The sequence below is a fragment of the Dryobates pubescens genome, chromosome Z, assembly GCF_014839835.1.
Source record: "Dryobates pubescens isolate bDryPub1 chromosome Z, bDryPub1.pri, whole genome shotgun sequence".
NCBI classification, from domain to species: domain Eukaryota; kingdom Metazoa; phylum Chordata; class Aves; order Piciformes; family Picidae; genus Dryobates; species Dryobates pubescens.
This window is the reverse complement of record NC_071657.1, coordinates 48,770,056-48,795,376: the sequence shown is the minus strand read 5'-3', so window position 1 is coordinate 48,795,376 and position 25,321 is coordinate 48,770,056. Positions and strand designations below refer to the sequence as shown.

The following is a 25,321-nucleotide window of genomic DNA, read 5'->3' as shown; positions in this document are numbered from 1 at the left end:
GGGTTTGCCAACAGCTGCAAACTCTGTTCTTGCACTGGACATATGGAAGCAATTTATCCTGCAATCAGCCTTTCACAAAGAAAAGGAAGATTGGTAAGTTGGAGCAGGGAGGGGATGTGGTTAGTATTTCAGTGCTGTGAACTTTTCCTTCCTCCCTCTCTTCCCATGGATGCTCATGATCTCCTGTGCTTTGGATGATCTAGCTGGGAAGGGGGAGGCAAGGGGGCGGGGAACTGTTTCAGTCACTGTTCCCTCCTGCTCTACATCTTTGGGTCATCTGCCTGTTGTATCTACTGCCAGCAGGGAGAGAAGGCATTCTTCCTGCAAGGTTTTCCATCAAAGGCTTTTTCCCTAGTGAGAAATTTGCAGTTCCCTGAAGAAATGCCGATCTTAGAAGAACAAATAATTCTGACTTTATTTTAAGCTGTTGAAAAGCAAAAGTAGGTTCATAACCACACAGAGGAAATCAATAAACTCTGGCTTGGGATAAAGGAGATATACAGAATGAACAAGATTTGGCAGTCCCGACCAGTTTTGCCACTGCATTGCAGTTTCTATATGTGCTTTAGCTACAAGTCCCTCTTTAGGGAAAAAAAATCCCCGCAATTTAGAAGCTGTTTCTTAAAAATCATCGCATTAAAATAGTAACAGTAAACAAGCAAGCATTTGACATGCTTGGCACCTCCCTGCTGATTGCGTTTTCTTCCATGTTTTGCTCTTTTATTCTTGAAAAGTTTTGGCAAGCAGTATGCCCTTATACCTATTTCCCGTGAGCCAGAAGTAAGAATCCAGGATCACATGTACAAGGGAGGTACCATGCTTACACACAGCCCCCACCATGACTCTTCATTGCTGCATCTCTTCTTTCCAATGTGTTTGCCTATATTTCTATTCTTTCCAGCCTTTTTCCATTTCATGAAGATCACTGCCATAGTTAATCACTCATGCAGCTGAGCATCTACTTTAGCTACTGCCACAGTGGTGCAGCATCCCCACTGATTAATGGGGGCACTCGTACACTCACCCCATTGCTGAGTGATGGCCAGTAGGTTTGTCCAGCATGGACCTACTGTCTTCAGCAAACTGTCAGAGCTGGCATTCATGGCTCATTTAATTAGATCCTGAAACAATGACAGCACCTCAAGAAATTACTCTCTGTGCAAGTCCAGGCAACAAGTGCTCTGTAGTGACATCAGGTGCATCAAAAGATGAAAACTATATTCCATTCTCCCTGTGTGCCACTAAGGTCATCTTGCTACTTCAGTTTCTTGTTTTAAATACACAAATGAGGACAGCATCAAAACAAACAAACATACAAAGGACAAAGAATTAACAGACACTGTGGTCATCCCAATCCCCTACATTTATATAACTCTTGTTCTAGAAGAGCTCTGTAAAATAGATGAGGATGGCTTCCTCTCTTTCAATTCATCTAGGACACTGTGATAAATAGGAACCTGATAAAATTTTGGATTGTTGGAAGACCTGCCTATGGCTAAATGCTGTGGGATAGCTGAGAACACTAGCAGTGCACAGGAGACTTTAGCTCACACTGTCCCAGTCCCTAAATCACAAACAGCTCAGCCTTGTGAAAAACATTATAAGGTATGGAGAGCACCAGCAGCAGAGTTTTATCCAGTTGTTGGTAGGTCATGTATAATCACATGCCCTAAATGGTCCCACCCTGGATCTCTCCTGTGGTCTTCACTAACAGGCTTATCATCACAGTGGGACTGCACACAGCAATCAGTTGTGAGTGTGAGATAAACCTCAGACAAGATGAAAGATGCTACCATTTGCTTTCACACTAACCCCAAGCCACACCTAACAAACATTATTCCTAGAGCAAGAAAACCTGGAATTAATGTGAAGAAGTGGATGAAGTCTGATCACAGGTAAAGAGACCAACTGCTTCCATTGCTAATCTGCCTTTCTAGGGCAACTCACAAATCCCTAACAGCACTGTGATGGCTGCGAGTGAGAGCCCACACTTTAGGTAATTATGAGTGAGTTCACTGCTTAAAAGAGGATAAAAGTTTTATTGCACTGTCACTAGCTAAGAGATGTTATGCTGCTGTCGATGCCCAGCTCACAGCAGATGCAGTTTTCCAGACTCTCTTCTAGCCAGCCCCTTGTGACCGCTGGTGAGTCTGCACCCCAAAGAATAACAGCTTCTGAAGCTTCAGGAAAACTACTCATCTCCTGTAATACTGCATGGTGCCTTTGTGCAGTCGGGAAAGACAAAGTTAATCATCATCCTCCTCTTTGTTGTTGCCTGTTGTCCTCTTGCATTGGTTGAGGGCAGAAAGGGGATTTCTGACATTCAGTCCTATACATGTGGTGCTCCCATGCCATCTGCCTGCTGAGCGGTCTGCCTTTCTACAAGCCATGTCTGGTTTGCACATGGGATTTTTTAAATGTTGTGATATGTAGGGAAAGAAGATACAGTCATACACAACACAGGCAGAAGTTTTTCAGATTATCTTTTATTCCTTTCAGGAAAAGTCAGATTTATGAGGAAATCCATGTGGTATTTATTATGTAATAGCAATAATTCTGACAGTTATTCTAAATTCCACTTTGGTAGAAAGGTGGGCATTTTTAAACTTGGAATAGCTTAAATTTGTCAAGTGAGATGGATTTTTGAAATTAATTTGACTTTTTTTTTTTTTTTGGCTAAGCACCTTTTACTACATTTTCAAGAAACAAAAATATATAAGAGTGTAAAATTGGGTAAAACCAAAATGTAGTTCTTATTTAAGTAAGATGCAAGCAAGTTCATCTATCTCTAGATACCTGTCTTCCTAACACATTAAAGAAATAATTGCCAATTGTCTAGAGCAGCATCATTTTAATTAGCAGACAGAGACAGCCTAGTGTCCCAAGGCTACCCACTGCATGCAGAAACCCTTCCAGTGCTGGCAAATCCTTTCCACAATAGCCAATAGGTGAGTGGGCCAAGAAAGATCAGAGATCGTATTTCCTAGGAAACTTTTTATTAACCCAGATATTGGAGCCAAACTGTTGATATCAACAGCAGGCAGATAACCACAGTTCACGTTCATGTACCGCCTCTCATAGTTTGCACAAATGCCCATGCACATTGGCACAAACTCATTGCTTCCAGGCTGAAGCTGAGAGACCAGCCTCCACTCAGACATGGGATATTACACTGGCACACCAAAGACTTTTGGGTAGGTTTTTGGAAAGCTCCTCTGGTGCTCCTTGTTTCACCACTTTCACATACAGACCTGCCTCAGCTGCTTGTGGGAACCCAAAAGGACTGCTGATCTACAGAGTCTAACAGATCTTGTGAGACTTTCCCACATTACTCCTCAGCATGTACTTTTCCTATTTCCCCTGTTGTTTTTTGGTAATTCTTTTTCCACCCATCATCACTGGCACCTACAGAGCCCATTAAAATAAACTGACAAAGACAGGGCCTTTCTGGTAACAGGCTTTTTCATTTCTGTTAAGGGTTCTACAGAAGCCTGACAATCCACTGGCTTCCACTGAGTTATGTCCTCTACAAAATATATATCTGATGAACGCCTCATAATGTGGAATTGGTGTTGGGGCAAATAATTGCTATTAACTTTGCTTAGCCTTTCTGTTTTTCCCCCACATGGCATTAGTTAAGAGAAAGGGCAAATAAGGGTTAAAAAAAAACCCAAACCAAACCAAACCAAACCAAACAAAACCAAAAAACCCCCAGTCCAACTCAAACCAAACAAAAACAAACAAGAAAACAGAACAATACCAAACCAGCCAACCATAAAAAGCAAAAATAATTAAACCATGTCAACATTTTCCATTTAGCTGAAAGTTGGCATTCTTACCAAGCATTTTATAATTACAAACAATTTATAAACAGACCATTCCACCTTAGCACTTCCTCTCTTACAGTCTGCCAGGGAGGCTAAGAATTGGTAAGGTACGTCCAGAAAATGTGGTAAGCTCCATCATTAACTCACAAGCAGTCTGGGATAAGAGGAGTGTGGTGGTTTAGGCTGGGTGCTGGCCCAGATGCCACTGTGCAGGCCACACCTGGGAGGTCCCAAGGGGTGGGCCCAGCCCAGGGCTGGTCACAGGGAACCAGGTATTCCATTCCCATAACGCCTTGATCCCCTATAAAAGGTCCATGCGGGGTCTTCCCTTCCTCTTTCATCCCCTGCTGCTGCCTAGGTAACATGGCATGAGCTGCCTCCCTTGGGCCTGCCCAGGAACAAGGCTGGGTTGGGAGGGGGGAGGGAAAGAGCCCTGGGGGGGTTTGGGTGTACCCCCAGGTGGGGATGGGATGTTCTTGGGTATGTTCTGGGATCTCTCTCTTTGTCATGGTGCTTGTGGTTCTCTGTAAAATTTTTATTGTTGTTTTTTATTGTTTTCCTATTTAAACTTTCCATCACTTTTGCAATTCATTTGTCTGAGTTGTTATTTCTGCCTGTGGTGGGGAGGGGACCTGCCCCAACCCATTACAAGGAGCCAGCAGCAGCTGTGGTGGCTTCACTGAAAGTAAAAAGGCTGATGTGAAGACTGACTGATCGTGTCTTTCCAATATTTCTCCTTTTGCTCCCAATACAAGTGCCTGCTAGACTTCCAGGCAGAGTACAGTGCTTTTGGGGAGATGTAGAAAACAAAACATAGCAGGTGCCACCTTAGGATAGACAAGCTGGCTTCCAAAAGGTGGGAGACCCAGTTCCTAGGCTGCTGACATTTAGGAAAGGAGACTATGTTAAACTACTGTTGGCAAATAACATTTCAAAATAATGACTCCTGAGTGTGGACTATCAAGGCAGATACAGCAAAACAAGTAAGTGAAAACTACTGGTTTTAGAGGTATACATCAGTCACACTCAGAGGCATATGTGATGGGTTAACTTGAAAAACTAATGCTGATATAATTTCAATAGGTCCAAAGAACTGCTGCAGCATGTGTATACACTTATGTGCTACAATAACTTTCAACTTGTGCAGTAGTGGTGCAGTGGTGGAGACATGCCCAAAGCTGGAGGGTTCAACTGTACATTCTAAACCAGTCCCAGAAAATGCTTCATTTGCATTATTTCCATTGAAATAATTAATGAACAGTAAAGGAGCCAATGCACAATAAATCAAAATGCTAAAATTGCAGCATTCTTGTATGTTATTTTATTTTCAAAGTTTATGAACTTAAGTACGTGTCTTTTTTAATTTCTACAAAAATTCCTCCAATGGAAAACTATTATTCAGAGATGGAGGTGGAGTTAGAGTTGCCATTTTTAAGAAAAAAATTATAGTTAAGAATTGTGTGCCTCACACAAGTGTTCTTTATTCACTAAGTGCCCTGTTTCACGAGGAGGGTGGCTGTTAATGCTCAGTACAAGATAATACAACATCCATCTCATTTGTGGATTGGATTTCATTCCTGTGAGCCATGTGAGAATCATAGAAATCTGAATTGTATCCCTGGAGTTTCATTGCCAAGAAGCCCAGTAATGAATGGGAGTCATTATGCTGCTTGTTCATGGTCTCCTTAGAAAAAAAAGTGATAGATTCTTTTCACCTTCTCTTTAAAGAGAGAGGCATACAGAGAGGCTTCATCAAATGCACTGCACTTTGGTAACTGGATGTGGAGCAAGCACTTTGCTTACAGCAGGTCTCCATTTTATTAGCTGCTGAAAGAGCATAATCTGCCAGGCCAGAGAATCCTTCTTGGTGCTCACTGTGAGGTGGCACAAACAGTACAATGCAGAGCACTCCAGGAAAATCAGTTCCCTTCCCTTAGATTTCGATGCAAATCTGGCTGAAAGCAAAAAAAAACCCCACCACCACAACAACAAAACAAACAAATAAACAAACAAAAACAACAACAACAAAACCACAAACAAACAAACAGAAACCAACCCAAAATCTAATTGCTCCACTTTTCTAAGTCACTGTATGGAATCCTTATTCAGGCAAAAGTGCCCTTCAGCAGCAACTCCTTGCTATTTTTCTGCACAGCTGTTGCACAGCTGTCTCTAAAGACAGCAATGTCATACTGTGCCCTTACAGCCATGACAAATACACTAAAAGTAGGCAGGGGTGATGAGGATGCTGTTGGCCCAGCACCCACTTCTGGAGCAAACATGCCACGTGTCTTATTCAGAAACAATATATGCCATGCACATGCCAGTTCCCAGATGGACAACTGCAGCTGCTCTCTTGACCAGCTCTAGCCCATTTCTTGTGTATCTCACAATTTTTAACCAGTTCTTGACATCTCCATCATAACTCAGCTTATTACTGGACATATTAAATGCAATAGCAAAGTCTATTTTTTTCTTTTAAATCATGTCACAGAAATACATTCTCTTAGGGGGAAAAAAAAAGGTTGAAAGATTGTGTCTTTATTGCATTTTAGTTCCATTTTGCATTCATTTTCATAGCTTTAATTGCTCATGAGATATCTTTCTACATTTAGCATAAGTGGTGGCTTGGCATGAGGGGAAGCTAGCTGCCTTTTACACAGGTGTCCCCTTTGGATGTACCCAGTCAGAGGTAGAAATCCTTTGCTGGCAGTTTGATAGACTTAAGATCTTTGCTACTGATTTTGCAATTCTCTATGGGGTCTCCTTTAGCTAGAGAATGTCTGGGTAACCTCTTGGTATGTCCAGACCCTACTTAAACTAGGACAAATGTGATGGGCAACTGGCTGAGGGATGGGAATGTTCCCATGTAGCTGACAGAAAATGTACAGTGCTCCCAGGGCAGAAGGACTGGACAATGGAGGGTGTCTTGGTTTGAGTTCTGATAACTGGAAGACAGGGATGAGGACCTGAAAACACTCCCACAATCCAGGAGAAAATGATGAATGACCTGTTGTGCTACTTAGGTGTGCACACACCTATGGGACTGGATGAGATCCACCCAAGAGTACTTAAGGAGATGACAGATGTGCTCAACAAGCCACTCACCATCAAGCCTTTGACACCATCCCCCACAACAAACTCCTGGCCAAGCTGGCAGCCTGTGGCTTGGACAGCAGCACTCTGTGGTGGGTTAGGAACTGGCTGGAGGGCTGAGTCCAGGGAGTGATGGTGAATGGTGCCACATCCAGCTGGCAGCCAGTCACTAGTGGTGTGCCCCAGGGATCAGTGCTGGGCCCCATGCTCTTTAACATCTTTATTGATGATCTGGATGAGGGCATTGAGTCCATCATCAGTAAATTTGCTGACAACACCAAGCTGGGGGCAGCTGTTGATTTGCTGGAGGGTAGAGAGGCTCTGCAGAGGGACCTTGACAGGCTGGACAGATGGGCAGAGTCCAACGGCATGAGATTTAACACATCCAAGTGCCAGGTTCTGCACATTGGCCACAGCAACCCCATGCAGTGCTACAGGCTGGGTTCAGAGTGGCTGGAGAGTGGCCAGGTAGAAAGGGACCTGGGGGTGCTGGTTGATAGTAGGCTGACCATGAGCCAGCAGTGTGCCCAGGTGGCCATGAAGGCCAATGACTTCCTGGCCTGTATCAGGAACAGTGTGGCCAGCAGGAGCAGGGACGTCATTCTGCCCCTGGACTCAGCACTGGTTAGGCCACACCTTGAGTCCTGTGTCCAGTTCTGGGCCCCTCAGTTTAGGAAGGATGTTGAATTGCTGTAACATGTCCAGAGAAGGGCAAGAAAGCTGGCGAGGGATTTGGAGCACAAGCCCTATGAGGAGAGACTGAGGGAGCTGGGGTTGCTTAGCCTGGAGAAGAGGAGGCTCAGGGGAGACCTTATTGCAACTACGTGAAGGAAGACCGTAGGCAGATGGGGGTTGGTCTCTTCTCCCAGGCAACCAGCACCAGAATGAGAGGACACAGTCTCAAGCTGTGCCAGGAGAGGTTTAGGCTGGAGGTTAGCAAGAAGTTCTTCATAGAAAGAGTGATTGCCCATTGGAATGGGCTGCCCAGGGAGGTGGTAGAGTCACCATCACTGGAGGTGTTTAGGAAGAGACTGGATGGGGTGCTTGGTGCCATGGTTTAGTTGATTAGGTAGTGTTGGAATGATAGGTTGGACTCAATGCTCTCAAAGGTCTCTTCCAAGCTGGTTAATTCTATTCTATTCTATTCTATTCTATTCTATTCTATTCTATTCTATTCTATTCTATTCTATTCTATTCTATTCTATTCTTCAACAGTCCTGGCTAGCCAGGGAGGTCCCAGTTGACTGGAGGCTGGCAAATGTGATGCCCATCTACAAGAAGGGCCAGAAGGTTGATCTAGGGAACTACAGGCCTGTCAGTCTGTCTTCAGTGCCAGGAAAGGCTATGGAGCAGGTCATGCTGACTCCTATCACATGGAACATGCAAGACAACAAGGCAACCTGGCCCAGGTGGCATAGGTTTACGAAAGGCAGGTCCTGCCTGGCTAATCTGCTCTCCGTGTACAATGAGGTGACCAACCTAGTAGATGAGGGAAGTGCCATGAACATTGTCTATGTGAACTTTAGTAAAGCCTCTGACACTGTCTCCCACAGCATTCTCCTTCAGAAACTGGGCTGGGGTAAATGCACTCTGCACTGGATAAAAACCTGGCTGGATGGCCAGGCCCAAAAAGTGGTGGTGAATGGAGTTAAATCTGGCTGGTGCCCAGTCACTAGGGGTGTCCCCCAGGGTTCAGTACTGGGACCTGTCCTGTTTAATACCTTTATCAATGATATGGATGAGGGGATTCAATGCACCCTCAGTGAGTTTGCAGATGACACCAAGCTTGGCATCTGCATTGAGAAGCTTTACAATGGGGATCTGGACAGATTATACTGATGGGCCATGGCTAATTGTATGAAGTTCAACAAGGCCAAGTACCAGATCCTGTGCTTGGGTCACAACAATGCCATGGGGAGCTACAGCCTTGGGGATGTGTGGTTGGAAAGTTGCAACTTGGAGAGGGACCTGAATTGAAGGTTGGATGGGATGATCTTCAAGGTCTCTTTCAACAAGATATATTCCACAATTCTGTAATTCAGAAGAGCCCCTCAGAAAATAAAGCCATCCCAAAAAAATAGGTGTTTTTCTTTAGAACAGGATTATTTTTATTAACAGCACTTCCCAAGTCACTTTAAAAAGTGGGATTCCATCTTCCTGGCAAATAATTTTGAAATTTTTTATTTCTGTATATATGGCATAAATTTTACAGCCCCAGACTAAGAAAAAAAAAAAAAAAAGAAAAAAAAAAAGCTAGAAAACAGAAATACTTCTGAGTCTATCTTCATTGAGGAAACCTTTCACACGTGGTTCCCTTGTACCTTACCAGAGGTAACTAAGGTATACTTGAGTTGCTATCTATCCTTCAGTACTGACACTTCTAAAATTGTGCACCTGGCTACTTATTTTCACAGCTATTGTGGAAAAGTGTCCTCTAAGATATTTAGACATCCATCAGATGCCTGAGTACCAAGTCAGAGCCCGAAGAAATCTTGGTATTTAGGAGGTCCAGCTGCAGTCAGCTCTGAATTTTGTAGCAAACCAGTCAGATTTAGAGATGTTGTCAACATCAGCATAGAATTTGAACTTACCAATCCACAGTATGTAGGAAGGTGATGTACATGCAAGAGGAGTTGCAGATTGTGCTTGTATTTAACATTCTATGTATTTAACTAAAAGGAAAAAGTACAGTATTTGTATTTTTACTTAAAGTCTGTGTCACCATCATATAGTTTTGGTTAGTGTTCCCTTTGTCATTTTAATCAGAGGCTGCTCCCAGAAAGCTGCAGTGTAAAATTTTCTGAGAAATGTATTACCTATTCTTTTGTTAAAATACACTCAACAGTGCTTTCTCTTCATGAGACAAGTCACTGCTTCTTCTATGAAGAGGGAAAAAGGAGGAAATTTATTTTCTGGATTTCTAACTTCAGTTTGGCAGTACAAGGACAGAAACTAAAAGTATTTTATCATTGGCAGGTATTTGGTGACCTGTCTTAACTGGAAATAATGTTAGAAAAAGAAAGTCAATTAAACAGATCAACTTCTTGAATTATCTGCTTCTCCCTCTCTAGCCTCACTGCAGAAACATAATTACATGACGAGGCCTCATCAGACACAAATAACAGAAGAGAAAATGTACCTTTTTTCTTTTTCCATCATGTAATATCATTCAGTATATAGATGAAATGTCTTCATTTCTTGTTGTCTTATATTTATTTTGTATTTATCACAATATGGCAAATGATAGTAAGAAACAAGTTTGCAGCCTTACACAACAGACAATGTTATCTTCAGCACTTGCGATTTTCAGCATCATTCTGAAAACATGTCAGAGTATTTTGTGGAATGTAAAAAATGTGACAGCATCAAACCTTTCATCATGTTTAACAATATTATCCTTAGCATAACTCTGAGGCAGAAAGCACTTGTAGTCCTACTGTGTATTAGCCATATAGGCAAAATGAAATGGAGACTGGATGCAGCAAAAACCTGCTACTGCTCCCTAGCAAAGGTTGTTACAGCACTGAATACTGGTTTGACCTCCAGTGAAGACACTGTGGGAGTTGGGACGTTGATTTGCAGTTGTGAGCACCCAAGTTGTGCTAGAAATGAGAGCTGGCAGGAGGACCAAACACCTCAGAGAACTGCTGTAATGGCAGTTCTCTGCTCAAGGATGTGAACTGGTGAATCCCACCCATGCACCCCAGCTGGATATAGGCTGCATCATCCAAAGGTTTCAGGGAAAAGATCCCTGGTGTGTTGAAGGAGAGGAGCAAGCATGTAGCTCCTCAAACAATGGGGACACATTGCTCTGAACACCCTGGGAGCAATGGGAATCCAGTATGGGATTATGGTCTCAGATGCTGTGTCACAGACTGTGGCAGCACACAGAGCAGCTCCAGCACCTTTGGCATGCAGCTGCACCCAGCCCCTACTGTAGGCACCCGGGTGCCTTGGTCAAGACAACCAGAGCTCACACAGAAAAATGAAGGCAGATCTGAGTGCTAGAGTTGTGGTCTAACCCATTAAAGTTTGAATTATGGCATTATCTGCACTCATATCCTTGGAAAAAAGAGGAGCCTATCAACCAAATTACAGCCAACAGACTGTGGAAGCAGGGATTTTGGCCACAGCTACACTAAAATTCTATTTTTGTGGAATAAAAAAATGACAGTGTGAAGTACATTCTTAACAGTAAGATCATGCTATATTTGGGAATAAATTATTACTTAGGCTTGAAAGAGCTGTTATTCCTCAGCAGCATCTATCCAGTTCATTTTATGCTCAGGTGTGTGTCACTGAAATGCAGCTTTTTGGCTTGCTGCATCTGAAGCATTTTTCTGCATGTGTCAGATCTTTTTCTGGAACACACACAGAACACAGAATTTTACAGGCCAGGTTTATGTAGTTGTGGAAGGATATGTATGGAAGTGATTTTCGATCAGGTTATTACCAGAATCCAGTTCTTGGGTTGACACAGAAGTCCTGTGCTACATATGGTCATCATGTAGTTTGTGCTTATACATGAAATGCCACAATTAATCTATTTTAATATTTTCCGTTGGCTTTCCCCTTTGGTTCACTATTCTTGCAGTGCATCTTCCTGTGTGTCTGGAATCTTCCTTTTAGTTCTTCTACAGCTGAGACCATGGCTCGTATCACGCCCAGCAGCTTCTATTCCTGTCTGATTCTTTTTTCTGTGGCCTTCATACTTCTCTCCACATGGCTAAATCAGCACTAATTTTAAAGAGATGTGTGTGAATTACCTCTATATCAAAACCTGATACAAATTCAGAGGTGTATAAAACAGAAGAGTTGCTGGTTCAGATCCATTACATTCTCAAAAAGCATCCCAAGAATAATTCTGAATGACCTGATACATTGTATAAAAATACACAAGACAAAAAACTAAAAATAAAACACCCTCTAATTTTTTGCAGTTTGAAGAATGGCCATTCATGTAACTTTTATTTTACACCTACATCAGAGAGCACTACTCTGGTAGGGATTAGGGAGACCTGCGAATTCTTGGCATAAATATGCCAGAAGTGTTAGGGTCTGCTGTGCCTGTACTCATGATTAGCACAGTTTAGACACTTGATTGTTTTACCTTACAAAACAAGAGCAGGAAGCCAAGGAAAAAAAGGAAAAAGAGGCGGGGGAAAGAGTGTGTGTGGGGTGTGTGTATGAAAAGAGGATCAGTATAGCTACATACACAAAATTTAATTACTTAGGCAAGAAATTTAACCAATGCTGCAGCAAGTGTTCTTAGATAAACCAGAGAAAGATTTCAATGCTTTCACTAACACCCAGCTGTTCTCTTAAAAACAAACATCTAAGCTCAGATAAGTACCTCACTAACCATTCAGTGATTTTTCAGTTAAGTTTTCCAAAACAATTGAGATTATGGCTTAACCTCAACATCCACACATATAAAACAGTCAACATGCAAATGAGAGGCCCAATGCACGGTGTAGCAGTAACAATGGTAATTATATTTCTATGTAAACAGCATACCAAGTAGGAATTTGTCACATTTCATCTGTCTGAAGTAATTTTAAACAGCACTAAAATCACCCTTTGTAAAGCCTGTGTATTTTCAAACAAGTACATTCACTTAATGTGATAGATTTGCAATAATGTCTACAACTATTTCTAGCATGGTATTTTACATGTATCATTTCCTAATGACTGCAAAGCAAAAGACAGATCCTACAGTTCAATTTGCATACCAATAGCATTACCTGTTTTATTCTGAACATGATAACATGAATGTGAATCCTGAATTGTCCTTAATATGAATGACTGCTTGGTGCGTGTCATTTACTGTGTGTTTATTAAGTAATGAACAAAAATTAATTATCAGGACTATCTGAAGAACAGCTTAGGACATGTATTGCCAGACAGTTATGTCTGCTAATAATGACTGACCTGCAGGAGAGTAGATTTATTCTTAAAATTGCAGGTATGTGAGAATTCAAGTCTCACAACTGGAACAATTACAAAAAATGTTATCTTTTAGCACACAAGTCATGGATCTCCAGCTGCTAAATGTACCTGTGACAGTGCCAGAACATTTCAAGTACTGGCTTAGGTCAGGTGATACTGACTCAAGCAACAACAAAGTGAAAACATCTTGAATGATATATAAATAATGCCTGAGGTTACAAATGGCACCAGCTGTGCTTTATTATACAAAAAAGGCCAACACTTGTTCAAACCCCATGAAGAGCTGTGACAACACCTTTCTACACATTTCAGTGTACAGTTGATTGCTTGCTCTCAACCAAATATGAGAATTTGCATACCAAAAATGTTTTTGTGCACTCAGTGAGAAGACAGGAAAAGAACCATCAGAGTTGAAGGTGAGAAGAGGAATGAACCGAAACCATTCCAGCCAGTAGCTTTGCTATGGTAAAGAATTCATGACAACAGAAGTGATTTTGTCTGGGTAAGACTTGGGCACAGCCATCAAATGTGTGATCTCTTACATAAGTTTCAGTGGCAATTCCTCACAAGAATTTCCTTCTAGGTCAAGGAAATGCTTCTTGAAAACAGTCTCATTTGCACTCTGTACTGACCCTTATAGAATGGTTTGGGTTGGAAAGCACATTAAAGGTCATATGGTTCCAGTTTTCATGCCATGGGCAAGTCTCCCCAGCCTCTCCACTTTCCCCCCAGACCAAATTGCTCAAAGCCTCATCCGACCTGGCCCTGTATTCTTGCAGGGAGGAGTCATCCACAACTTCTCTGGGCAACCTGTCCCAGTGCCGCAGCACCTTAATGGTGAAGAAATTCTTCCTTTTATCTAATTTAAATCTACCCTCTTTCAATTTACAGCCATTACCCCTTGTCCTATCACTACATGTCCTTGTAAAAAGTTCTTTTCCAGCTTTCTTGCCAGTCACCTTTAGGTACTGGAAGGCAGTCTTCTCAGTTGCCACAATGCCTCATCTTCTCCATTCTGAATAACCTTGACTGACTTAGCCTGTCTTCATAGTGGAGGTACTCCAGACCCCTAGTCTTTGTGGCCCTCCTTTGGACTCACTACAACAGGTACATGTCTGCCCTGGACATAGTAGTCCAGGTGGGATCTCATGAGAGCTGAGTAGAGGGACAGAGTCACCTGGCTAGTTATGCTTCTTTTGATGCAGCCCAGAATACAATTGGCTTTCTGGGCTGCAAGTGCACACTGCTGGGTGACATTTGAGCTTCTCACCAACCAATAGCATATGATAGCATGTGTATTCTAGCTGTGTAACTTCCACTCTTTCTGCTCTCACTTCATTTGGTAAACTTCAGTAACAAATCAAAACAATTCTTTTGGCCCCAGCTTCATTTTCTTGTTGCTTTTATGAATCTTCCCTTCACATTAGCCCACTTTAGATTCAAAACAAGGAGAAAGCCACCTAGTTCAGAAACATTAATAAACTAATAACATGACAGGGTCATTGGCTTCAACATTTAAAGATATTTTATTACTTTTATGCCATTCAAAGACTAAAGCTCAGTGCCTGCTAAAAGTGAAGATTCTCCAAAATCTCCCATCTCTCCTCTACACCCAGAAATGAGATTAAAAAGTAACCACCTTACTCCTATCACACATGTTGCTCTTAATGAATGGGAGACTGAGAAAAATATTCAAAAAAATCCAACAATAGGAAAACATTAGAGAAATTGTGAATCAGAAATTTGCATTTTCCTTTGAGAATCAGGCAAGATTGCAATGTACATCATTTACTTAAATGTATGCTTGATGTTCTAGCTCCAAAGTTCTCTTTTTGGCCATTTAAGTGAGATTTGTGACTGCTTGAAAAGAATGCCAGATAGCTCTGCAGACGCTGTTGGCACCGCTGGCAGGCTGCGGCTGCCACAGCGGCAGGACAGAGGCCGGGCCCGCTCACCCCCCGCCGGGCGCCAGGCCACACTGCTTGGCAGGCATGCGCGCCCCAGACCGCTGCCCTGCGGGCTTTGGTCAGCCCTCATCACGAGCGCCGGCCGAAGGGGACCAGGTGCGGGGCAGGCAGCGCTACAGGCCCCGCCCTGTTCTCGGCCACACAGCAGCCAAGGCTGGCTGCACTCTCACCAGCACCTTCCTCTGTCTCTCCAGGACAATGCTGTGGGAGACGAGTGTCAATGCTTTGCTAAAGTCCAGGTAAACAACATCCACATCCTCATGCACTAAGAGGGTCACCTTGTCATAGAAGGAGCTCAGGTTCGTCAAGCAGGACCTGCCCTTCGTGAACCCATGCTGACTGGGTCTGGTTACTTGGTTGCCCTGCATATCAAGAGGATTTTCTCCCTTTTAGCAGAAGTTTACAAAAGTGATTTTTTTTTAGATGTGCCTTTTGGTTCAATGGATCATCAAAATCTGTTAATTCAATGAAGGGACACACAACATTGGCAGGGACTGTGTAATGAATACTGCTCCTGACAAATCTAGCTCTTCTTTTTGAATTGGCTGTTTATGAACAAACACTCTCTCCAAACACAGCTTATGTGTATTACATCCTGATCTGATCCCTTTTCACAGTATCACAGTACATTAGAGGTTGGAAGAGAACTCAGAAGATCCTGTTGCATGGCTGTCATTTAAGGTGGCTCCTAGCCCTGTTAGATTAGATAACAAGCACAGTAAGCAGCACAACTGAAAACACTGATGCTGTGTATTTCTCCTGAAAAGTCACAGAACTTTTAAAAATCATCTCATGCCGATACTTGTATATCATGTGTGCATATGTATGTGCACATATACATATACACATACACACATACACAGGACTATAATAAATTACATATTTTTTTCAGATACAACTAAGCTGAGCTTCTATTTTGAGATTTGTTGTCTTTTTATCAGTTGCAAACTTAAGGATGCTTTCTTCGGTTAACTACTTCCATGCTTAAAGTGCCCACAAGCTACTATACATCAACACAGTACTCTCTTAAATCAGTTAATACACTTCACTATACATGATAGTAGTAAATATCAGTATTTATATATAAATATTTTCAAGTATTTTCACATCTTTTTCCAATATACAAACACTTAGATCAATTACAGCAAATCATGACTAAACAAAATTAAATAAAAAAATTTATAACTTTGTTGACAATATACTCTTCTTTAGGGTACTTTATGCTGACTAACTAAATCTACATTTTAAAAAAGTAATCATTCTAGCATTTGCACCATACAATTTTGTTGAATTATTGCAGAGAAATCCTTGGGATATAAGGAATACATGCTTTTCATGTGCATATTTTACCCTGAAATATTTAATCGCTTTTGTTGATGGAAAGACATGAATTTTGTCACTAAAATCGTATCTATGAAGAAAGATAACTGTGAACTGTAGCATTTTTTCTATATAAATACATACATTTATGTGTATTTATAAAAACTCTGAGAAAGATTCAGGAAAATGTCTCAGTTCTAAATGTTATCTTTTATACTGTGATGCTGCAAGATTACTACTGCATATCATAAATGAATAGCAGAGAATTTTAAACATACATACCATAAAAAAGGCATGAATATTTTCTAGACAGACCTACTGATAAAAAACACTAAAAAAGTTCAAGGCAGAATAAGACACTTAGTGGGAAAGCTAACTATCAATGTAAACTTCAGTGTTCCCTACCAAACGTCCAAACAAACAAATCAAAAGTATCAAACAAATAGATTAAGACTGCATTCCAGTCATTTGCTTTGGTATTAATCTCAAGGATGAAATAAATCCCTTTGAAAAAATAATCTGAAATGGTTGTACTCAATGATCTTAAAGGACTCTTCCTATCTTAATGATTTTCTGAGTCTATGCAATTTTTATTAACCTCTGTATAGAATCGTGATCACTATTTAAATAAAGCACAGTGTGATGCCTACAATCGGTGGATGTATTTTAATTGACTTGAAGACTGGCACAGTCCTATTATCATAAAACCTGTAGCACACTTCCAGTGTGGAGGACCCATCCATGCTCATCATCCATCTGTTTAGACATGATTGGCAAAGTGGTAGGGAATTCGCAGTGGCTGCCTCTGCCTGAAAGGAATAAACCACAGGATCTTCCACCGAGTGCCAAAAACTTCTGAGAAGGCCTGCTGCCATGGCTTTCGGGGTCTTGATCTACAGAAGACAGTGTAATTAGTGAAAGACAGCATGCCTATGGTGCACTTCAGTCAGCTAAAACAGTGTAGGTTTGGCTGGGGATCCATTACTGAACTCTCACAAATTGTGTCCCAGCACCACACAAACACAGCTTTTTCCTTCATTACAGCATGCAGCTGAGACTAAACTTTGGAGTATAGAAACTGTGTTGTCAATCAACTGAGGGCAACATTTGAAGCAGAAAAGAACCTCAGAATCAATTAAATGTATGCCAAGACACAGCAGAAAGTGTCTTTTGATCTGTACTTCTGGAAGAAAATGCAGTACCACTGGCTTTGAGTATGGAAGGAATAGGGGTAATGGGAGGCTAATTTGCATACAACCAATATTAAAAGATGAGTGAACTGCTACTGGAGATAGGAAGTGCATGGCACAATACCATGCAAAACAATCTTAATAAAGCACCTTCAGTTGCTTTTCTCTGTCACACCATTTAAAAAAATCCATCTACTCCTTTAGCTTTTCAGCAAATACAGAGATTTCACAGCACTTACATGTCTTCACAACAGTTTGACATTTTTTCTATACTTGTAGTGTCCTGTTAAGGAAAATACAAAGGAAAAGCATTTATTTACATTCCTAACTGTTAAAATGCCATTATGAACGCAACTAAATAAAGGAGGGAATCAGGTATTAGCAAACACTGCTTTGGCATTAGTCCATTTGGTTAGATATTACTCATACACCATGGTAAAACAACTGCAATACACACTAATTTATTCAGTCTGTTAAAGGATTTTTACAAACATGAAGTGAAACTACACTGTGTAGTTTTACTACAATAATACATACCACAGAGCATAAAAAAAGCCCTTATAGCATTAGCTTAGGGATTACAATCAACTAATGGGGCATTTAGAAGTAATATGTTGTGGTGGGTTGGAGGCAGATTCTCCCTTGCCTCCCACTGGAGCAGAAAAATGAGACTCACAAACAGATTGCAGAAGGGATGGAAAGTTTAAATGGAAAAGCAGTGAGTGGTTTGCAGAAAACCACAAGCACAGTGACAAAAGAAGATCCCAAAGCATACCCAGAAGCCTCCCAGCACTCCCCTCTCCCCACCTGAGGGTACACCCAAAAACCCCCAGGGCTCTTGCTTCCCCTGCCTGCCCTGCCCCCCCACCCCCACCCCCCAGGTAGGCTAATCTCAGCTGGCCAGATCTGAGATTGCCCTTCTTATCCTGGCATTAGGCCTAGCCAGGCCTAAGAGGCCTTGAGTATCAGTGAAGGAAGAAAGGCGAAGTGTGAGACCTTGCAAGATGGATTTATAGGGAAGAGGACATTATGGGAATGAAATACACAGCTTCCTGTCTCCACCCGCTGGGCTGGACACCCAGGGCACCAAAGGTGTATCTTGTGTGGTAGCAACAGAAGGCACCCAGCCTAAACTAGTGCATATGTATAAGGTATGCTCTTGCCATACTTTGCACAAGCACCCATTCCAGACCTGGAGTAGGCCACTGAGACAACCAGAGGAAAATTTAGTAAAATGCAACTATTAACAGATGCAGTACTTTGAAGACATGGAACTGCTGCAGTGTGTCCAAGGGAGGGCCACAAAGATGATCAGAGGGCTGGAGCACCACTCTTATGAAGGTAGGCTGAAATAATTGGGGCTGTTCAACTTGGAGAGAAGGCTCCAGGGAGATCTCATAGCTACATTTCAGTACCTGAAGGGGACCTATGGGAAGGCTGGGGAAGAACTGTTTAGAAGGGCTTGTGGCAATAGGACAACTGGAGTAGAGTAGATTTATGTTGGACATAAGGAGAAAGTTCTTTACAATGAGTGGGAAAATACTGTAACATATTGCCCAGGGATGTGGTTGCCCCTGGAGACATTCAAGATCAGATTCAATGTGGCCCTGGGCAGCCTGATCTAGTTGAAGGTATGCCTGCTCACTGCAGGGGTGTATTGGACAAGATAACCTTTGAGGGCACCTTCCAACCAAATGCAATCTGTGAATCCCTACTGCCACAGAGACACAAAGACTGTTGCTTAACCAGGCTAATACCTAGCAATACAACTATATACCATGTTCCTTGATTGTTACTGCCATCCAACTGAGTGCAGACACTTTTAGGATTCCACCACCACCACCTCAAAGCTCTGAGGAGGAAAGGTGAAGTGGGAGTGGGAAATGATGCACAGGAAGCTGCTTCACCAGACATGGGTGGTCTCAATTCTCCTTGCCACATTTTGTCCTTCTAAATCCACTTCCCAGCTGAGTTTTGGAACAGGATACCTTATCCCATGCTGAACGGCAAAAATTTTAATTCTGCCCACAATCTACCCAGCTGAATACACTAGGGCAAAGAAATTGTCTTCTCATGCCAACCCACCAGGATGCACAAGTGCTTCCCTGTTTGTGAAGTTATACCTATAGCAGACTACACAAACACTACTCACCCCATCATTATGTGGATCTGAACAATTGCTCAGTAGTGAGAAGACTTGACTGCAGGCGATAGACTGTAAATATTTTGTTGTTTCAACTCCTATATGTAAACTGCTTTCCCTGTCCCCCTTATGGGCCTGTCTAATGTGCACCCCCTCGACTTGTTACAGGCAAGACGTAAGTCATTCTTCTTGCGAGGTAGGACCTCACTGCACAGCCAAGGGACATACTATTGTGTTGGACTGGCTTTTCTTTCCAACTCTTTTCCCACACAGCTCTAGGAATTATCCTCTGGTCAACTGAAAGCTGTCTAGCTGATAGTACAAAATATTGATACATTTGAAAGCAATGTTTGCTAATGATCTTTTTGGTAAAATGGTAGCATGCTAGTCCAGACCATAACTGATTTCCAGCTGTCAAAGATTTACACTATCTTTTTACAACAGGAGCCTTAAAACAGCTTTTGGTGCAGAAGTAACATAGTAATACTTCAAATATGGCTCATTTTCTCCACTTTCTTGATTTATTTCATTACATTTGTACTGCTTCCTAAAATACTGCATTTGAGATTCATGGAGGGATCGTCAAGCTGGAATCTGGGTGCTGTTTCTTCTTAATTACTATTATGATGGCACATTATCAAGATCCTGAAAGGTGCTCATCAGTGTCTGCTCCCCTCAACAATGCAAACCATTAATGACTGAAGTGAAAGCACAAAAACAGAACTGCAGAAATTGACTACCAGAAAAGACTGTCAAAGCTTACACACCTTTAAAACATACTACGGAGTTAAGTTCAATAGGAAGTCAAAGGAAATCCATCCTCTCTCCCGCCCTCCCTCCCTCCCTCCCTCCCTCCCCCAACACTGATGATAAACAGCTGGGCTCACTTGAAATGTAATTTGAGAATGAACCAATTTACCTTTTTCATGTAATAGTGAAAGTGAAATTTCACAGCACTCCAACAAACTTGGTAGCTCCTCTGGAGATAGGACAGTAAGGAAAGGGAGAAGACCGCAATTGAGGTTTAATCTGTTATTTAAGGCTTTTTTCTCAGACGAAATTTTCTTCTTTTGGAGACAGGAGGACCAGAATAATCATTATTTTTCTGAATGACAAAGTGCTCTGTTCATTAACAGATCTTACAAATGGCTGCAAATCAGAATACCATCTCAACTATGCATTCAGTGTATACCAAGGTTTTGCTACATCAGTATGACTGTGCTCAGCCTAAGAGGCTTTGGCTGTCTGCATCTACTATCAGCTTGGATTAATACCAGTAGAACTCTGGTATGATTTTTTTTTCCCCCACCAGACTTACAGCTTATGCCAATGTTAAAATCTTTAGGAAAACTGGCACTCATACAAAAGTTGGAAATAACTTAGCACGAGGAAACATGGAATACCTATTGAATCCTAGTAATCTTTGTCTCCAAGAAGCCCATAAAATCTACCTGAAGAAATCAACTAATGTGCAACTGATTAATCTCACACAACAGGTCACCTAGACACCCAGTCACCATCCAGATCAGAAACAACTATTGCTCCTATACCTGGTTATTCCAAGGTACATACCCACTCATACGCATCTAAAAGCAACTAGAAAAAAAACCCCACCATACCCTAGTGAGGATGGATGACAGGAATTAGAGGATATAAACACATCAATCATTAACAACATAAAACTTTAGTACAAGAGGAAAAGAGCAAAGGGTTCGGATTCTGCTGAAAGGATGGGGATTTTTTTCCTCAAGAACTTACTACAAGCCTGTGAGTGCAGCTTGTCTAAGTGAAGTAAGCTACTGCCACTGCTGAAATGGAGAAACGGGTAGCATGCCAACTGAATTCTGCAGACCAGCTTAGAATTCATTTGCAAACGAATGCACCTGCATTAGCTAATAAGAGGACTCTATCTTTTACATCTGTATTTTAATTAGTGTAAGTAACTGCCTGAAAAAAACCAGGTTTTCTACAGAGATCACATGCAGAGTTTAACAACCACAATATAAGACAGGATTCGTCATGAACTAATTTATCATGGAACAAGCACATGGAAAGAATATTTTCCTCTTAATAATTAATGTTTTCCAAAGGAAATTTGTAACTCAAAGCACAGAGCTATAATCTCGGGTTCAGTTTTGCCTCTGTCTTTTCTTCAAGTGACTCGTAATCAATGCAGCTCTATTTAATACTTGCAACGGAATAAGGTAAGCATTATAACATGCTTCCTTAAAATAGATATTCAGTATATGAGAATCATCAGGAAAGTATGATATAGCAGAAAAAAATAACAAAACTAGCATTCTTTACTGGGTTTCCAGCCATTGATTTATCTGAAAGTGTAAGACAACATATCCTTTATCTGACAGCACATTTTTTCAATCCTTCCACCTAACATCCTTTCACTGTGGGAATGTAAATGAAAGGTGAGGAATGGAAGAATGTAAAACACTGAACATCTCATAGTTAGAACACTTCACATTTCAGAATTTTTCCTTTTTGTGATGAGTTAAATGTTGAGTTTATATTTGGCCACTTTTTAGCATTGTTTCCTTAATACAGACTTCTCAAATAAGGCATTATGATTAATGTTATCAACTACAATAAATTCAGCCTGAACATTTAGTTCAGTTTTAACTTCAAATCCCTAAATTACAGTATAGCATACAAAATGAACAATGAAGCTACACAATATCTAGGGAATACTCCTATACTACTCTATGCTCTTAGTTAAACAGATTTCCAGTATATTTGTCAGATACTAGAAAATTATTGAATTAAAATGAATCCTTTGATAACACATTAGGAACATATCAACAAAGATGATATGAACATATCCCTTTCAGTCTATTTCAAATCCATGGTGTGGTAGGTGCAGATAGCTGCATGACAGCAAGAAACACACCAAAACACATTATTTTTCTTGATTCTTCTAAATACCTTCTTAAGACAGGTATACGAAGGAAAAAAAAATGCTTAGGAAGGCTAGCTATTGACCTTCCTCACACTGAAGCCATTTTAGCGGACCTGATGTCTAAATCTAGCAAGCATCATTTAACTAAGAGGGACTCAGCCCCCAAAACACTCAAACATCGTTATTTCAACTGATTAAAGGTGCTTTGTTTGCTATTTAGAAAAATAACTGAGTTGTAAAAGGACTTTCTCCTCGAGTGATAACAGGAGATATTTTGGACATGGTATTTTTGACTCTCTGCACAGTATAAAATCACTTTACATTTTCTAACTTATGCTTTTCCTTAATAATATTGGAAACAAATAATGTAAAAAAAGTATTCCCACTTTGTCTAAACCCATCTAGTGATCTAAATAAAACGGGTGACACCTTATTCCACTCAGTGTGTCTTACACTTGTTCTTACCTTTTAAATGGTTCATGAAAGAGGTTTTTAAAACAAACTAAAATTTTATTTTGATGGCAAACAAGTGCTTAACAGCGATGAGATCATCAGGATACATTCATTAAAAATGTGAAACAAACTGCTAGTCTGTTTGAGAAAAATAAGGTGGGGATACAAAAGACTCTACATAGTTAGCAAAACCCCATTCAAAGACCAGGACACCCCTAACTCCAAACAATTTAATTTTAAGAGCTTACGCAGTCTTCTAATAGATTTACCTATGAATAGACTAAAGGAAGAGACAGGAAAAGGGAGAGGGAAAAGAATAATAGGGAACACACACACAGACAAATATTAACATGAATTTACTATTACATTTCTAATTTGAAATTATTAAATGGGTTTATAATTTATACAATGTTTGCTCTCTCCCTCTCCAATTACTTTGTATCTTACATTTTACTACAGTCAGGTAAAGAAATCACTTGCCTGGGAATCCTAATTTTCCCTAACAATTCTAATTTATTCTGTGCTATACTTAATTATGAGGATTAATAGTTCCTTGATTACATTTCTGTCATGTTTGAAAAAAACAGGAAAAGCCCTTAATATTTCACTAATCAAAATAGTATTTAATAGATTATCTGATTAAAGATATAATTATACATATTTTTAATTATAAGATACTTATTTTTAAAGACAAAAAGCATTTTAGCACAACTAAATCACTTGTGCAGTCTGTATATTAAAACATTAATGGATCAACACTAGGAAATATGCACACAATTAAGCCTTTGGTTCTTTAATAGAGTAATTGCAGTTAAATTGTAATCCTTTTGCATTTCAACCTTTGTAAAATCTTATCTGAATTACAGATTACATGAATTTTTAATTTTTCTTTGTAATTTTTTTTTTTTTACTTAATTTTTTAGTATACTATTAAATCATAGTCCTAAAGAAAATTAACTGCTTGGAAATATTCTTTTGGGATAAAAGTATAAAAAAAATAATTTGTACAATTTCCATCTTTTCCCCATTTCTTTAAAAGGAGGTTTTTGTCCTTTTAAGAAAAGAAGTCATGAGCCAAATAATGTTCCTTACTACATGCTCACTGTAAATACTGGTCACACTGAGTAAAATGCTTAAAATTACTAAGTTCAGGATGATCATGTGGAGATGGATCTGTTTACAAGAACCACAAAAACCAGCTACATAAATAAGTTTGTTACTTGAAAGTGAAAAGGATGAATCCTGCAACAATAACACATAGCTGTTAAAAAACACCACCATTTAAAAATGCTTGTAAGGGGGCAAAAACTGTGGTAGGCATCATACTGTGCACCAGAAAGGCTGCTGAACACCAGCTGTTACACTACCTTCCCTTCCATCCTTCCAAAATAAAGGGAAATTTCTCCCTGTAACATCCACACAGTACTCATGCACCAGGATGCTGGCATGTTGCTGTACACCATTCAAACAGTTAATTAACAGAAAACCCTGGTAGCATTAATTAAATTAATAAAGTCACTGTCTGCTTAGTTTATAATAATATATCCTCTGCCTTTCACAAAGACCACATGGTATCTATTAAATTTATAAAAGCCCATCCCTTACATAGTTCTCCCCCATAGAAACAAGTTAATTACTAAGTAATTTTAATGGAAAGCTTTTCTCTGCAATAGTAACACAATAATCACATAAAATTGCATTTGATGGGCATCAGTGGAAAAATGAAGCACATTTTCTTATTTCCACATAAATGCTTGGTTTGAACATATGGAAAAATGAAAACACTGTTTAGTGTTTGAAATAAAAAACAATCAAAGGTAATCCTTTAAAATTAGGGTTCAGATTAGTCTCTGCAAAGGATGCTGTTTAAGCGAAACATCTGGTAGTGCTATGTTGGGAGACAGGCCTTTTTTAACTTTGGAAATGAGATTAGTAGATCAGTTATTTGTAAGTGTCCAAGTAATTTCTAATTATTTTATCTGGGTCACAGATAATCCGCTTTTTCAGGGCTCCCACAATGACATCAGAGGATCACTGCTGAACTGATTATCCTGTTATCTTCCACCATCCATGGGAAGACAGGATTTTCCTTTTGTACAGGCAAAGAGAAAGAAGTAGCCTCAGACAGGTGGCAGCCAGCGCATAACGAACAACAGAAGTCTTGAAAGAAGGAAAACATCTTTTATGCAAAAGGTATCAGCCTTAACAAAGGTCAGCAAACTGAGTACTTCTGGCATTCAGTGTGGAGTGCAGTTCAGTGTCTGGTGCAATTTAAAACCTGATTAGATATGAACAAATATAAAAAGAATCAGGCAAGCCATTGTTTAGAAAAGGACGCTGTAGCATTTATTACTTGTTCTACAGTAATACCTTGTATACCAAGCATGTCAGAATCTTACTGTATAAACAGAAAAACTGGTTTTTAACATCATGTAATCGTTGAGGTGACGTGAAAGAGAGAAATA

General features: G+C 40.4%; 1 protein-coding gene across 1 annotated transcript in view; it reads right to left on the bottom strand.

Moving 5' to 3' along the window:
* Positions 1–16,024: 16,024 nt before the first annotated feature.
* The window catches only part of ZDHHC21 (zinc finger DHHC-type palmitoyltransferase 21), a 31,722-nt gene continuing 22,425 nt past the window's right edge, over positions 16,025–25,321 (bottom strand). Inside the window, exons 7-8 of the mRNA XM_009904588.2 lie at positions 17,589–17,632; positions 16,025–17,052 (exon numbers count right to left, since the gene is read on the bottom strand). Coding sequence (XP_009902890.1) covers positions 16,920–17,052; positions 17,589–17,632 — 177 coding nt within the window. The 3' untranslated portion in view covers positions 16,025–16,919. The remainder of the gene's footprint in view (positions 17,053–17,588; positions 17,633–25,321) is intronic.